This window comes from Manacus candei, unplaced genomic scaffold, assembly GCF_025592945.1.
Source record: "Manacus candei isolate 608988 ecotype Guabito, Panama unplaced genomic scaffold, ASM2559294v1 h1tg000291l, whole genome shotgun sequence".
In the NCBI taxonomy this organism is placed as follows: Eukaryota; Metazoa; Chordata; class Aves; order Passeriformes; family Pipridae; genus Manacus; species Manacus candei.
The window spans coordinates 18,253-29,511 of NW_026138339.1; the positions used below are offsets into that span (position 1 = coordinate 18,253).

Below are 11,259 nucleotides of genomic sequence, written 5' to 3' on the forward strand. Positions count from 1 at the left end.
GGGGCACGAGGGGGGTCTGGGGGCCCTGAGGGGTCTCTGGGGTCCTGGGGGGGCACGAGGGGGTCTGGGGGTCCTGGGGGGTCCGGGGGGGTCTCTGGGGGTCCTGGGGGGGTCTCTGGGGGTCCTGAGGGGTCTCTGGGGGTCCCGAGGGGTCTCTGGGGGTCCTGGGGGTGTCTCTGGAGGTCTCGGGGGGCAGCCCGGGCGCGGCGGGGTCGGGAGTCGCTGTGCTCCCCTCTGGACCCCCCGTTTCCCCCCCCAGCCCATGGACCCCCCCGCGGACCCCTCGCTGCTCTCGGCCGAGCTGGAGGCGGAGGAGGAGGAGGAGGAGGAGGCGCTGCGGCGGCTCCTGCTGCAGGTGGGGCCCGGGAGGATGGGGGGGGTCCCGGGCGGGGAGGGGGGGGGTCCCGGTCCTGACCCCGCTCCTGACCCCCCCATCTCCCCCCCGCAGGTGACCCCGGCCCATGAGGAGCCCCCCCCCGCCGGCCCCGCCCGCGCTGTGACCCCCCAGCCGGGTGAGGGGCGTCGGGGGGATCTGAGGGGGGATTGGGGGTCTCATTGGGGGGTTGAGGGGCTCAGGGAGGGCTGGAGAGATTCGGGGGGGTTTGGGGGTCTCATTGAGGGGGTTGAGGGGCTCAGGGAGGGTTCGGGGGGGTTTGGGGATCTCATTGGGGGTCTTGAGGGGCTCAGGGAGGGTTGGAGAGATTCGGGGGGTCTCATTGGGGGGTTGAGGGGCTCAGGGAGGGCTGGAGAGGTTCGGGGGGGTTTGGGGGTCTCATTGGGGGGTTGAGGGGGTCAGGGAGGGTTCGGGGGGGGTTGGGGGTCTCATTGGGGGTTTGAGGGGCTCAGGGAGGGTTCGGGGGGGTCCCAGAGCGCTGCCCTGACCCCCCCCTGCCCTCCCCCTGCCCAGGGCTGTGCGTGAAGACCCGCACAGCGACGGGGGACAAGGTGTTTGTGAACGTCTGCCACTCGGGGGAGGTGCCCCCGCCCCCTGCCCTGAACCCCCCCGGCCTCCAGCGGCTCCTCCGGGACCCCCCCGGCCCCGACGGCGCCTTCCGGATCCCCATGAGCCTGGGGGAGCCCCACGCCGAGCTGGACCGCGGTGAGAGACCCCCCTGTCACCCCCTGAGCCCCCCAGGAGCCCCCCCTGCCCCCCCGATCACCCCCTGAGCCCCCCAGGACCCCCAATCACCCCCTGAGCCCCCCCCAGGGCCCCAGTCCCACTCTGAGCCCCCCCGATCACCTCCTGAGCCCCCCAGGAGCTCCCCCTGCCCCCCCGATCACCCCCTGAGCCCTCCCAGGACCCCCAGTTCCCCTCTGAGCCCCCCCTGATCACCCCCTGAGCCCCCCCCAGGAGCCCCCCCTGCCCTCCCAATCACCCCCTGAGCCCCCCCTTGTCCCCCCCTGCCCCCCAGGAGGCCGCGGCTGCACCGCCTACGACGTGGTCGTGAACTCGGGGTTCTTCCGGACCCTCCAGGTGAGGGGACCCCTGGGAGGGGAGCTGGGGGGGCTGAGGGGGAGTTGGGGGGCTCAGGGGGAGTTGGGGGGCTCAGGGGGGAACTGGGGGGGCTCAGGGGGGAGCTGGGGGCCCTGATTTCCCCCCCCCCGGCCCCCCCAGACCGACCCCTTGTACCTGGAGTTCTTCCTGACCGTGGCCATGGAGGGGCTGTCGGAGAAGTACGGGGTGGAACTGGAGCTGACTGGTGAGACTGGGGGGGGGACTGGGGTGGAACTGGAGCTGACTGGTGAGACTGGGGGGGGGACTGGGGTGGAACTGGAGCTGACTGGTGAGACTGGGGGGGCCCGGGAGGGCTGTGGGAGGATCAGAGGGGGCTGTGGGGGGATCAGAGGGGGCTGTGGGGGATCAGAGGATGCTGTGGGGGATCAGAGGGGGCTGTGGGGGATCAGAGGGGGCTGTGGGGGGATCAGAGGGGGCTGTGGGGGATCAGAGGATGCTGTGGGGGATCAGAGGATGCTGTGGGGGATCAGAGGGGGCTGTGGGGGATCAGAGGAGGCTGTGGGGGGATCAGAGGGAGTTGTGGGGGATCAGAGGAGGCTGTGGGGGATCAGAGGGGGCTGTGGGGGGATCAGAGGGGGCTGTGGGGGATCAGAGGATGCTGTAGGGGATCAGAGGGGGCTGTGGGGGGATCAGAGGGGGCTGTGGGGGGTCTCTCCCCCCCTGTGACCCCTCTGCCCCCAGGCTGGCGGGTGCTGAAGAACCGCAGGTTCCTGGGCTCCATCTCGGCCCAGAACATCCGGGCCCGGCCCCAGCCCCGCATCCAGGAGCTGCAGGGGTGAGCAGAGACCCCCCTGGGACCCCCCTGGGACCCCCCTCCAGGTGACATCACCCCTCTCTGACCCGCCTCCTCCCTCAGGTCCCCCCCAGAGCCACTGCCCCCCCCCAGGTAGGACTTTTGGGGCCCGGTGGGGACGGGACCCCCCCCCCCCAGCGCCCCAGGAGCCCCTGGACCCCCTTGGCCTGAGCTGTGTGTGTCCCCCCCAGCCCCACAGAGCCCCCCCAGTTCGTGGTGGTGGCTGAACCCTCGGCCCAGCACCCGGAGGTGCTGCAGGCCCGAGTGCTCCTGCCCCAGATTGTGAGTGGGGGGCACCGGGGGGGCTGAACGGGGGCGGGGGGGGCACTTGGGGGGTGCTGGGGGGGCACTGGGGGTGTGGGGGGGCTAAGAGGGGACAAAGGGGGTGGAATTGGAAGGCACTGGGGGGGTTAAGGGGGCACTTGGGGGGGGCTGGAGGGGCACTGGGGGTGTGTGTGGGGGGGTCACTGGGGGCTGGTTTTGGGGGGGGTCCCTGGTCCTGGGGGGGGGTTCCCCCTGAAGGAAGGGTGGGGTTTGTGGGACCCCCGAGGGGGCGTGGCCGGTGGGCGTGTCCCCCTTGACCCCGCCCCCTGTCCCCGCCCAGGAGGGGGCGGGGTCTCTGTGGCTCGGGCTGAGCGAGGAGCGGCTGGTGCTGGCCCGGCCGCCAGGGGGCGCCGCGCTGCTGGAGCTGGGGCTGCCCCGCCCCGCCGACCCCGCGCGCGGCCGCGCGCGCTTCCACCGCCGCTCCAAGGTAACGGCTGCCATGGCAACGGCCGCGGGGCACGCCCCCCTGCACCCCGCGGGACACGCCCCCCTGCACCCCGCGGGACACGCCCCCTGACCCGGTACCGCCCCCTGCAGGTGCTCACGGTGACGGTGCCACTTCGGGCCTGAGGGACCGGGAACCCCCCCCGGGACCACCCGGGACCCCCCGGGACCTCCAGGACACCCCGGACACCCCCAGGACACCCCTTGGGACCCCCCAGGACACCCCCAAGACACCCCAGACACCCTCTAGACACCCGGGACACTCCCCCGGGACCCCCAGGACACCCCCCGGGACCCCCGGGACCCCCCCCGGGACACCCCAGACACCCCCAGGACACCCCCAGGACACCCCTCAGGACCCCCAGGACACACACCCCAGGACCCCCTCGGGACCCCCCGGACCCCCTGCGGGGACCCCGTGGTCATTCCCTCCAGGAGCCCCCCCCAGACCCCTCTCTGGGACCCCCTGGACACCCCTCAGGGACACCCCGAGACCCCCCAGGGTCCCCTTGGGGCCAGTCCTGGACTGCTCCTGGCACACCCTGGACACCCCCCTGGACACCCCCTTGGACACCCCCAGACCCCTTTTTTTGTACAAAATCCCCCAATAAAGGGTTAAAACGGACCCTGGCGTGTGATTGGCCCGACCCCGAGGCCCCGGGCAGACCCCCCCTCCGCGGTGTGGGGGGGCTCGGCCCACGCAGGGGGGGGATCGGGGGGGATTTAGCGCTGAGCCGGCGGCGGGGGGGGGGCCCGGGGGGGCTCCCAGAGCTCCCCGGGAGGAGGAGGAAGGGCCCGGGAGCCCCAGGGAGCGGCGTGGGGAGGGGGGACCCCCAGGAGTCCCGGGGGGGGGGGGGACCCAGGTGTCGGGGGGGACCCCCAGGAGTCCCGGGGGGGTCAGGGGAGGGGGGTCAGCGGGGTGTCCGAGGGGTCATGGTGCCCTGAGCTGCCATGCAGTTCAACAAGGAGGAATTCCGGCGCCAGGTGGGGGCCGGGCTGGGCCGCCTGCACAGGTGAGTCCCGGGGGGGGGGCTCTGGGGGGGCCGGGGCAGGTTTGGGGGGGGCACAAAGCACCCCGGAGAGGCGGGGGGGGGGTTGATTCTGCTCCCTGGGTGGGGGGGCCGGGGGGGTTTTGTCCCCGTGTCGGGCACCCCGTCTGTGCCCCCCCGGCCCTGACCCCCCCCAGGGACACAAGTGTGAGCGGGGTGGAGCCCACGGGGGTCTGGGGGGCGCAGAGGGGGGTCTCAGGGGCCGGGGGGGCTCCCACACGGCTGACCCGCCCGGCCCCACGCGTGTCCGTCACACGCGTGTGCGTGTCCGTGTCCCCCGTCCACCCCCGGGGCCCGGCGCGGGATTTACAGCCCTTATCTGCTGCTGCGCCGCCGCGGGGGGGGACACGGGGACGAGGGGGGGGTGGCGGGGAAGGACACGGGGACAGCCGGGCTGGGGGGGCTCTGGGGACACGGGGAGGGGGGGTCGAGAGGCCTGGGGGGGGCACAGGGGGCTCTGGGGGGGCACAGGGGGCTCTGGGGACCATGGGGGACACGGGGAGGGGGGGGCTGAGAGGCCTGGGGGGGGCTCTGGGGACACGGGGAGGGGGGCTGTGAGGCCGAGGGGGGGGCTCTGGGGACGCTCCAGACCCCGGGGTGACCCAGGCCCCCCATGACCCCCCCCGTGCCCCCCCCCGTTCCCCCCCCGTGCCCCCTCCGTGCCCCCGTCCCCAGGTTCCTGGAGCGGCGGCCAGGACGATGCCGAGGGCCTGGAGCTGAGCTCGGGGGGCGGGTCCGGGGGGGTGGCCCCGAGCGTTGCCGCGGCCCCCCCGTGCTGGACTGCACGTTCTGCGGGCTGCCCCGGCGCTACGGCATCGCCGTCCTCTGCGGCATCGGCTTCTGCATCAGCTTCGGCATCCGCTGCAACCTGGGCGTGGCCGTGGTCAGCATGGTCAACGGGGCACCCGGCCAGGTACGGGGGCAGCGGGGTCAGCATGGTCAACGGGGCACCCGGCCAGGTACGGGGGCAGCGGGGTCAGCATGGTCAACGGGGCACCCGGCCAGGTAGGGGGGCAGCGGGGGCACCTGGACAGCTATGGGGTCAGCATGGTCAGCATGGTCAACGGGGCACCCGGGCAGGTACGGGGGCAGTGGGGTCATGGGGTCAGCGGGGTCAGCATGGTTAACGGGGCACCTGGGCAGGTACGGGGTCAATGGGGTTATGGGGTCAGCATGGTCAACGGGGCACCCGGGCAGGTATGGGGTCAGCAGGGTTATGGGGTCAGCATGGTCAACAGGGCACCCGGGCAGGGGGCTGTGCCTGAAGGCCTGGGGGGGTCCCCTGGGCTCGGGGGTCCCCTGGGCTCGGGGGCAGGTCCAGGGGGCCTCTCCAGGCGGGCCTGACCCTCCTTTCCCCCCCCTCCCAGCGCGCCCAGTTCAACTGGGACCCCGAGACGGTGGGGATGATCCACGGCTCCTTCTTCTGGGGCTACATCGTCACCCAGATCCCGGGGGGCTTCATCGCCCAGAAATTCGCCGCCAACAGGTCTGGGGGGGCCTCGGGGGGCCTCGGGGGGTGTTGGGGGGTCCCTCTCACCCCCCTGTGCCCCCCCAGGGTGTTCGGCCTGGCCATCGTGTCCACGTCGGTGCTGAACATGCTGATCCCCTCGGGGGGTGTTGGGGGGTGTCGGGGGGTGTTGGGGGTGGTGGGGGGTGTCGGGGGGGTGTTGGGGGGTCCCTCTCACCCCCCCTGTGCCCCCCCCAGGGTGTTCGGCCTGGCCATCGTGTCCACGTCGGTGCTGAACATGCTGATCCCCTCGGCCGCCCGCACACACGTGGGCTGCGTCATCGCCGTCAGGGTCCTGCAGGGGCTCGTGGAGGTAACGGGGGGCGGGGCCGGCGCTGGGTAATTAATTGGGGGGGGCGGAGCCAGTGCTGATTGGCTGGTGGAGTGGGGCGGGGCAGCACTGCACTGCCATTGGCTGATAGGGCAGGGCGTGGCCACTGCTGTGCTCCCATTGGCTGATAGGGCAGGGTGTGGCCATTTCTGTGTCTTCCCATTGGCTGATAGGGCCGGGTGTGACCACTGCTGTGTTCCCATTGGTTGATATGGCAGGGCGTGGCCACAGCTGTGCTCCCATTGGCTGATAGAGCAGGGTGTGTCTACTGCTGATTTCCATTGGCTGATAGGGCAGGGTGTGGCCACTGCTGTGTTCCCATTGGTTGATCGGGCAGGGCGTGGCCACAGCTGTGTTCCCATTGGCTGATAGCACAGGGCGTGGCCATTGTTGTGTCCCCATTGGCTGATAGCACAGGGCGTGGCCACAGCTGTGTTCCCATTGGCCGATGGCGCTGCGGAGAGGGCGGGGTGGTGCTGAGCTCCCAATTGGTGGTCCTGCCCGGGGCGGGGCAGGGCGGGGCTGTTTCCCACGAGGTGGGGCGTGGCCCGCGGTGACCCCGCCCCCTGTCCCAGGGCGTGACTTACCCGGCCTGTCACGCATCTGGAGCAAGTGGGCCCCGCCCCTGGAGCGGAGCCGCCTGGCTACCACGGCCTTCTGTGGTACGGGGGGTCTGGGGGGGCTTGGGGGGGCACACGGACCCCCACGGCCTTCTGGGGTATGGGGGGGCCTGGGGGGGTACAGGGGGGGGCACAGGGCGGGGCTTTTGGGGGAGCACAGGGGGGGCTTTGGGGGGCACAGGGGGGCACAGGGACCCCCACGGCCTTCTGGGGTATGGGGGGCTTGGGGGGGGCACAGGGGGGCACAGGGGGGGCACAGGGACCCCCACAACCTTCTGTGGTATGGGGGGGTCTGGGGGGGCACAGGGGGCTTTGGGGGGGCACAGGGACCCCCACGGCCTTCTGTGGTATGGGGGGGCTTTGGGGGGGGGGGCACAGGGACCCCCATGGCCAGGACAGGACCCTGCAAGGGGGGGGGATCACCTTTGTCTGGGGGGTCCCCTGGGGGACAGGGGGGGCTGGACACGGGTCTGGGGTTGGCCCTGACCCACCCCTGGGGGGGGTCCCGGGGGTGCTGGCCCTGATGCCCCCCCCGGCACAGGGGTCCTACGCGGGGGCAGTGGTGGCCATGCCCCTGGCCGGGGTGCTGGTGCAGTACACGGGCTGGAGCTCCGTCTTCTACGTCTACGGTGAGACCCCCGCCCCTGAGACCCCCACCCCTGAGACCCCGCCCCTGAGACCCCATCCATGAGACTCCACCCCTGAGACCCCCACCCCTGAGACCGCCCCCCTGAGACCCCCATCCCCTGAGACCCCCATCCCTGAGAGACCCCCCCGTGCCCCCCCTAGGCAGCTTTGGGTGTGCTGGTTACCTGTTCTGGGTGCTGGTGTCCTACAAGGGCCCGGCCCAGCACCCCCCCATGAGCCCCCCTGACCCCCCCTGACCCCCCCCTGACCCCCCCTGTGCCCCCCAGGCAGCTTTGGGGTGTGCTGGTACCTGTTCAGGGCACTGGTGTCCTACAAGGGGCCCGGCCCAGCACCCCCCATGAGCCCCCCTGACCCCCCATGAACCCCCCTGACCCCCCCTGTGCCCCCCAGGCAGCTTTGGGGTGTGCTTGGTACCTGTTCTGGGTGCTGGTGTCCTACGAGAGCCCGGCCCAGCACCCCACCATCTCCCCCGAGGAGCGCAAGTACATCGAGGAGAGCATCGGCGAGAGCGTGGGCAGCAACCCGCTGCTGGTGGGCACGGGGGGGGAATGGGGGGGCACTGGGGGGGGACTGTGGGGTCAGAGGGGCAGCAACCCGCTGCTGGTGGGCACTGGGGGCACTGGGGGGCACTGGGGGGGCACTGGGGGGGCACTGGGTGGCACTGGGGGGTCAGAGGGGCAGCAACCCCGCTGCTGGGGGGCACTGGGGGCACTGGGGGGGCACTGGGGGGGGCACTGGTGGGCACTGGGGGGCACTGGGGGGCACTGGGGGGCACTGGGGGGTCAGGGGGGCAGCAACCCAGTGCTGGTGGGCACTTTGGGGTAGTTGTGGGGGCAGGAGGTCAGAGGGGGTCCTGTTGGGGTCGTTGTGGGGTCGTGAGATTGAGGGGGGTCCTGTTGGGGTCATTGTGGGGTCAGGAAATTGGGGGGGGTCCTGTTGGGGTTGTTGTGGGGTCAGGAGATTGGGGGGGAGTCTCTGGGGTCCTGTTGGGGTCAGGAGATTGGGGGGTCCTGTTGGGGTCGCTGCGTGGTCGGCACACTGGGGGGGGTCCTTTTGGGGGTCAGGAGGTCACGTTTCCCCCCCCCTTTGCCCAGCTGGCCACCCCCTGGCGCCAGTTCTTCACCTCCATGCCCGTCTACGCCATCATCGTGGCCAACTTCTGCCGCTCCTGGACCTTCTACCTGCTGCTCATCAGCCAGCCCGCCTACTTCGAGGAGGTCTTCGGCTTCGAGATCAGCAAGGTGGGACCCCCGACCCCCTCCCCACCTGCCCAGCTGCCCCCCCGCCCCCCCAAACTGCCACCACTGACGGCCCTGGGGCAGGTGGGGCTGCTCTCGGCCCTGCCACCACCTGGTGATGACCATCGTGGTGCCCATCGGGGGCCAAATCGCCGACTTCCTGCGCTCCCGGGGGCTCATGTCCACCACCAACGTCAGGAAGATGATGAACTGCGGCGGTGAGGGGGGGGGCACGGGGCGGGGGGGGGCTGGGGGGGGGAGAAACGGGGCAGAACGGGGCAGAACGGGGCAGAACGGGGAAGGATGGGGCAGAATGGAAGGGGAGAACGGGGCAGGACGGGCAGAACGGGGAAGGATGGGGCAGAACGGTGGCAGGACGGGGCAGAACGGGGCAGAGTGGGGCAGAGTGGGGCAGAGTGGGGCAGAGTGGGGGATTATTGGGGGACACAGTGGGGATAGGGAGGGGGACTTGGGGGGATTATTGGGGGGACATGGGAGAACAGGGAGAGGATGTGGGGGGATTATTGGGGTGGACACAGTGGGGACAAGGAGGGGGATGTGGGGGGGACACAGGGGGGACAGGGAGAGGGACTTGGGGGGATTATTGGTGGGGTCACACAGTGGGGACAGGGAGAGGGGCACGAGGAGAGCAGGGAGGGGATTGTGGGGGGACACAGGGGGAACAGGGAGGGAGATTTAGGGGGATTATTGGGGGGACATGGGGGACAGGGAGAGAGATGTGGGGGGATTATTGAGGGGCAGGGAGAGGGATGTGGGGGGGACACAGTGGGGACAAGGAGAGGGATGTGGGGGGGACATGGGGGGACAGGGAGGGGGACACGAGGAGGGCAGGGAGGGGGTTGTGGGGGGACACAGGCAGGACATGAAGGGGTCAGGGTTAGGGTTAGGGTACAAAGGGGGGCAGTGGGGGGTCCCGGGGCTGTGGGGGGACGCCTGGGGGCACTGGGGGGCTGCGGGGGGGTCCCGGGGCCCCGGGGGGGTTGTGCGGGGTGACCCCTCCCCGCCGCAGGGTTCGGCATGGAGGCCACGCTGCTGCTGGTGGTCGGCTACTCGCACTCCCGCGCCGTCGCCATCTCCTTCCTCGTTGCTCGCCGTGGGCTTCAGCGGCTTCGCCATCTCCGGTGGGCGCGGGGTGGGGCTCGGGGGGGGAAACACGGACACGCGCACGGGGGGTGGGTCCTGCCCCCCTCCCCGTCCCCTCAGGGTTCAACGTGAACCACCTGGGACATCGCCCCCCGCTACGCCAGCGTCCTCATGGGGCTCTCCAACGGCGTGGGGACCCTCTCGGGGATGGTCTGTCCCCTCATCGTGGGGGCCCTCACACGGCACAAGGTGGGGGGGGGGCGGCGGGGGGGCCCCAAGGGGCAGGGAGGGGGTGAGGGGGGGGCACTGGGAACCGGGGGGAGGGGAAAGAGGGGCGAGAGAGGGGGGGAAAATGGGACCTGGGGGGGAGTGGGGGGGACAGTGGGGTGTGGGATGGGCACTGGGACCTGAGAGGGGATGGAAGGGCCTGGACTGGGGGGCACTGGGAGCAGGGGGGGGATACTGGGGACACAGGGGGGGACAGTGTGGCTTGGGGGGGACAGTGTGGGGATGTGATGGGTACAGGGACCTGGTGGGGGGCACTGGGAGCTAGGGGGTAATAGGGGGACCCAGGGGGGACAGTGGGGCTTGGGGGGGACAGTGTGGGGGTGTGATGGGTACAGGGACCCTGGATGGGGGGCACTGGGACCCTGGATGGGGGGGCACTGGGACCCTGTGGGAGGGCACTGGGACCCTGTGGGGGGGCACTGGAACCCGGGAATGGGCACTGGGAACCTGGTGGGGGACACTAGGGACCCTGTGGGGGGCACTGGGACCGGGAAGGGTCACTAGGACCGGGCTGGGGGGCACTGGGACCCTGTTGGGGGCACTGGGACCCTGTGGGGGGCACTGGAACCCGGGATGGGGGGCATTAGGACCCTGTGGGGGGGCACTGGGACCTGGTGGGGGCACTGGAACCCGGGATGGGGGCATTAGGACCCTGTGGGGGGGGCACTGGGACCTGGTGGGGGGCACTGGGACCCTGTTGGGCTCGGCACTAAGGACCCTGTAACTCACCGCTCACCCCTGGCCCCGCCCCTCCCTCCTCTAACCCCGCCCCTCCTCTCCCTCCCGTAACCCCGCCCCCTCCCCGTTGTCCCCGCCCCCGGCGCGCCGCCATTGGCCGGCCCTGGCTCCGCCCCCGCGCGGCGATTGGCCGGCAGACGCGGAGGAGTGGCAGTGGGTGTTCCTCATCGCCGCCCTCGTTCACATACGCGGGGTCGCGTTCTACGGCGCCTTCGCCATCGGGGGAGCCGCAGCCCTGGGCCGAGCCCCCCCGCGAGGAGGCGAGCCCTGGCGCCGGGCGGCGACGACGACGAGGACGACGGGGAGGAGGACGAGGAAGGAGGCGGGGGGGGCGATGGGGCCGCCCGGAGGGCCCCACGGCCGGGTAACGGGGGCCACCGGCACACAACGCCGGCCCCACGGGGGGGTCCCTGGGGGATGCGGAAGGGTGAGACGGGGACCCCCCGCCCCCATCCCCCTCAGACCTCCCCCCGAGCTCCCACCGGGACCGCCGGATCACCAGGGACTTCCCCCCCTCCCCCGCGACATTCCACGAACTCCCCTCCCGGGCACCTCCACCGGGGACCCCCCCCGACGCCACCAGGATCCTCAGGGACCCCCCCCTCTCCGGACCCCCCACCCAGGGGAGACCGTCCCGGAGCCCACTGGGATCAGACACG

General features: G+C 72.0%; 2 protein-coding genes across 7 annotated transcripts; both read left to right on the top strand.

The window, feature by feature from the left end:
• Positions 1 to 156: 156 nt before the first annotated feature.
• On the top strand, positions 157 to 3,812 carry PIH1D1 (PIH1 domain containing 1). 6 transcript variants are annotated; one of them, XM_051775351.1, is made up of 11 exons: positions 158 to 355; positions 449 to 512; positions 908 to 1,099; positions 1,413 to 1,474; positions 1,616 to 1,742; positions 2,198 to 2,291; positions 2,373 to 2,402; positions 2,501 to 2,591; positions 2,914 to 3,060; positions 3,171 to 3,238; positions 3,404 to 3,812. In XM_051775351.1, the coding sequence occupies exons 1-10, from the start codon at positions 263 to 265 to the stop codon at positions 3,201 to 3,203; spliced, it is 933 nt and encodes a 310-aa protein (XP_051631311.1). In that variant the 5' UTR covers positions 158 to 262; the 3' UTR covers positions 3,204 to 3,238; positions 3,404 to 3,812. The 6 variants fall into 6 exon arrangements, 5 of the variants coding, with proteins under 5 accessions (XP_051631311.1, XP_051631312.1, XP_051631310.1 ...); XR_007901695.1 differs by lacking the exon at positions 3,404 to 3,812 and having other exon boundaries at positions 157 to 355; positions 2,373 to 2,392; positions 2,492 to 2,591; positions 3,171 to 3,388; XM_051775350.1 differs by lacking the exon at positions 3,404 to 3,812 and having other exon boundaries at positions 159 to 355; positions 3,171 to 3,383.
• Positions 3,813 to 4,028: 216 nt separating this feature from the next.
• Positions 4,029 to 10,964, top strand: SLC17A7 (solute carrier family 17 member 7; the record flags this gene model as incomplete). Its single annotated transcript, XM_051775347.1, is given in 21 exon segments — positions 4,029 to 4,090; positions 4,802 to 4,817; positions 4,819 to 4,854; positions 4,857 to 5,039; positions 5,494 to 5,612; positions 5,832 to 5,946; positions 6,540 to 6,561; positions 6,564 to 6,625; positions 7,126 to 7,213; positions 7,623 to 7,639; positions 7,641 to 7,763; positions 8,327 to 8,473; positions 8,555 to 8,578; positions 8,580 to 8,688; positions 9,501 to 9,577; positions 9,579 to 9,612; positions 9,695 to 9,714; positions 9,716 to 9,837; positions 10,667 to 10,817; positions 10,819 to 10,868; positions 10,870 to 10,964. Coding segments are annotated over 21 exon segments (1,672 nt in total), but the record flags the coding sequence as incomplete, so codon positions are not given.
• Positions 10,965 to 11,259: the final 295 nt, after the last annotated feature.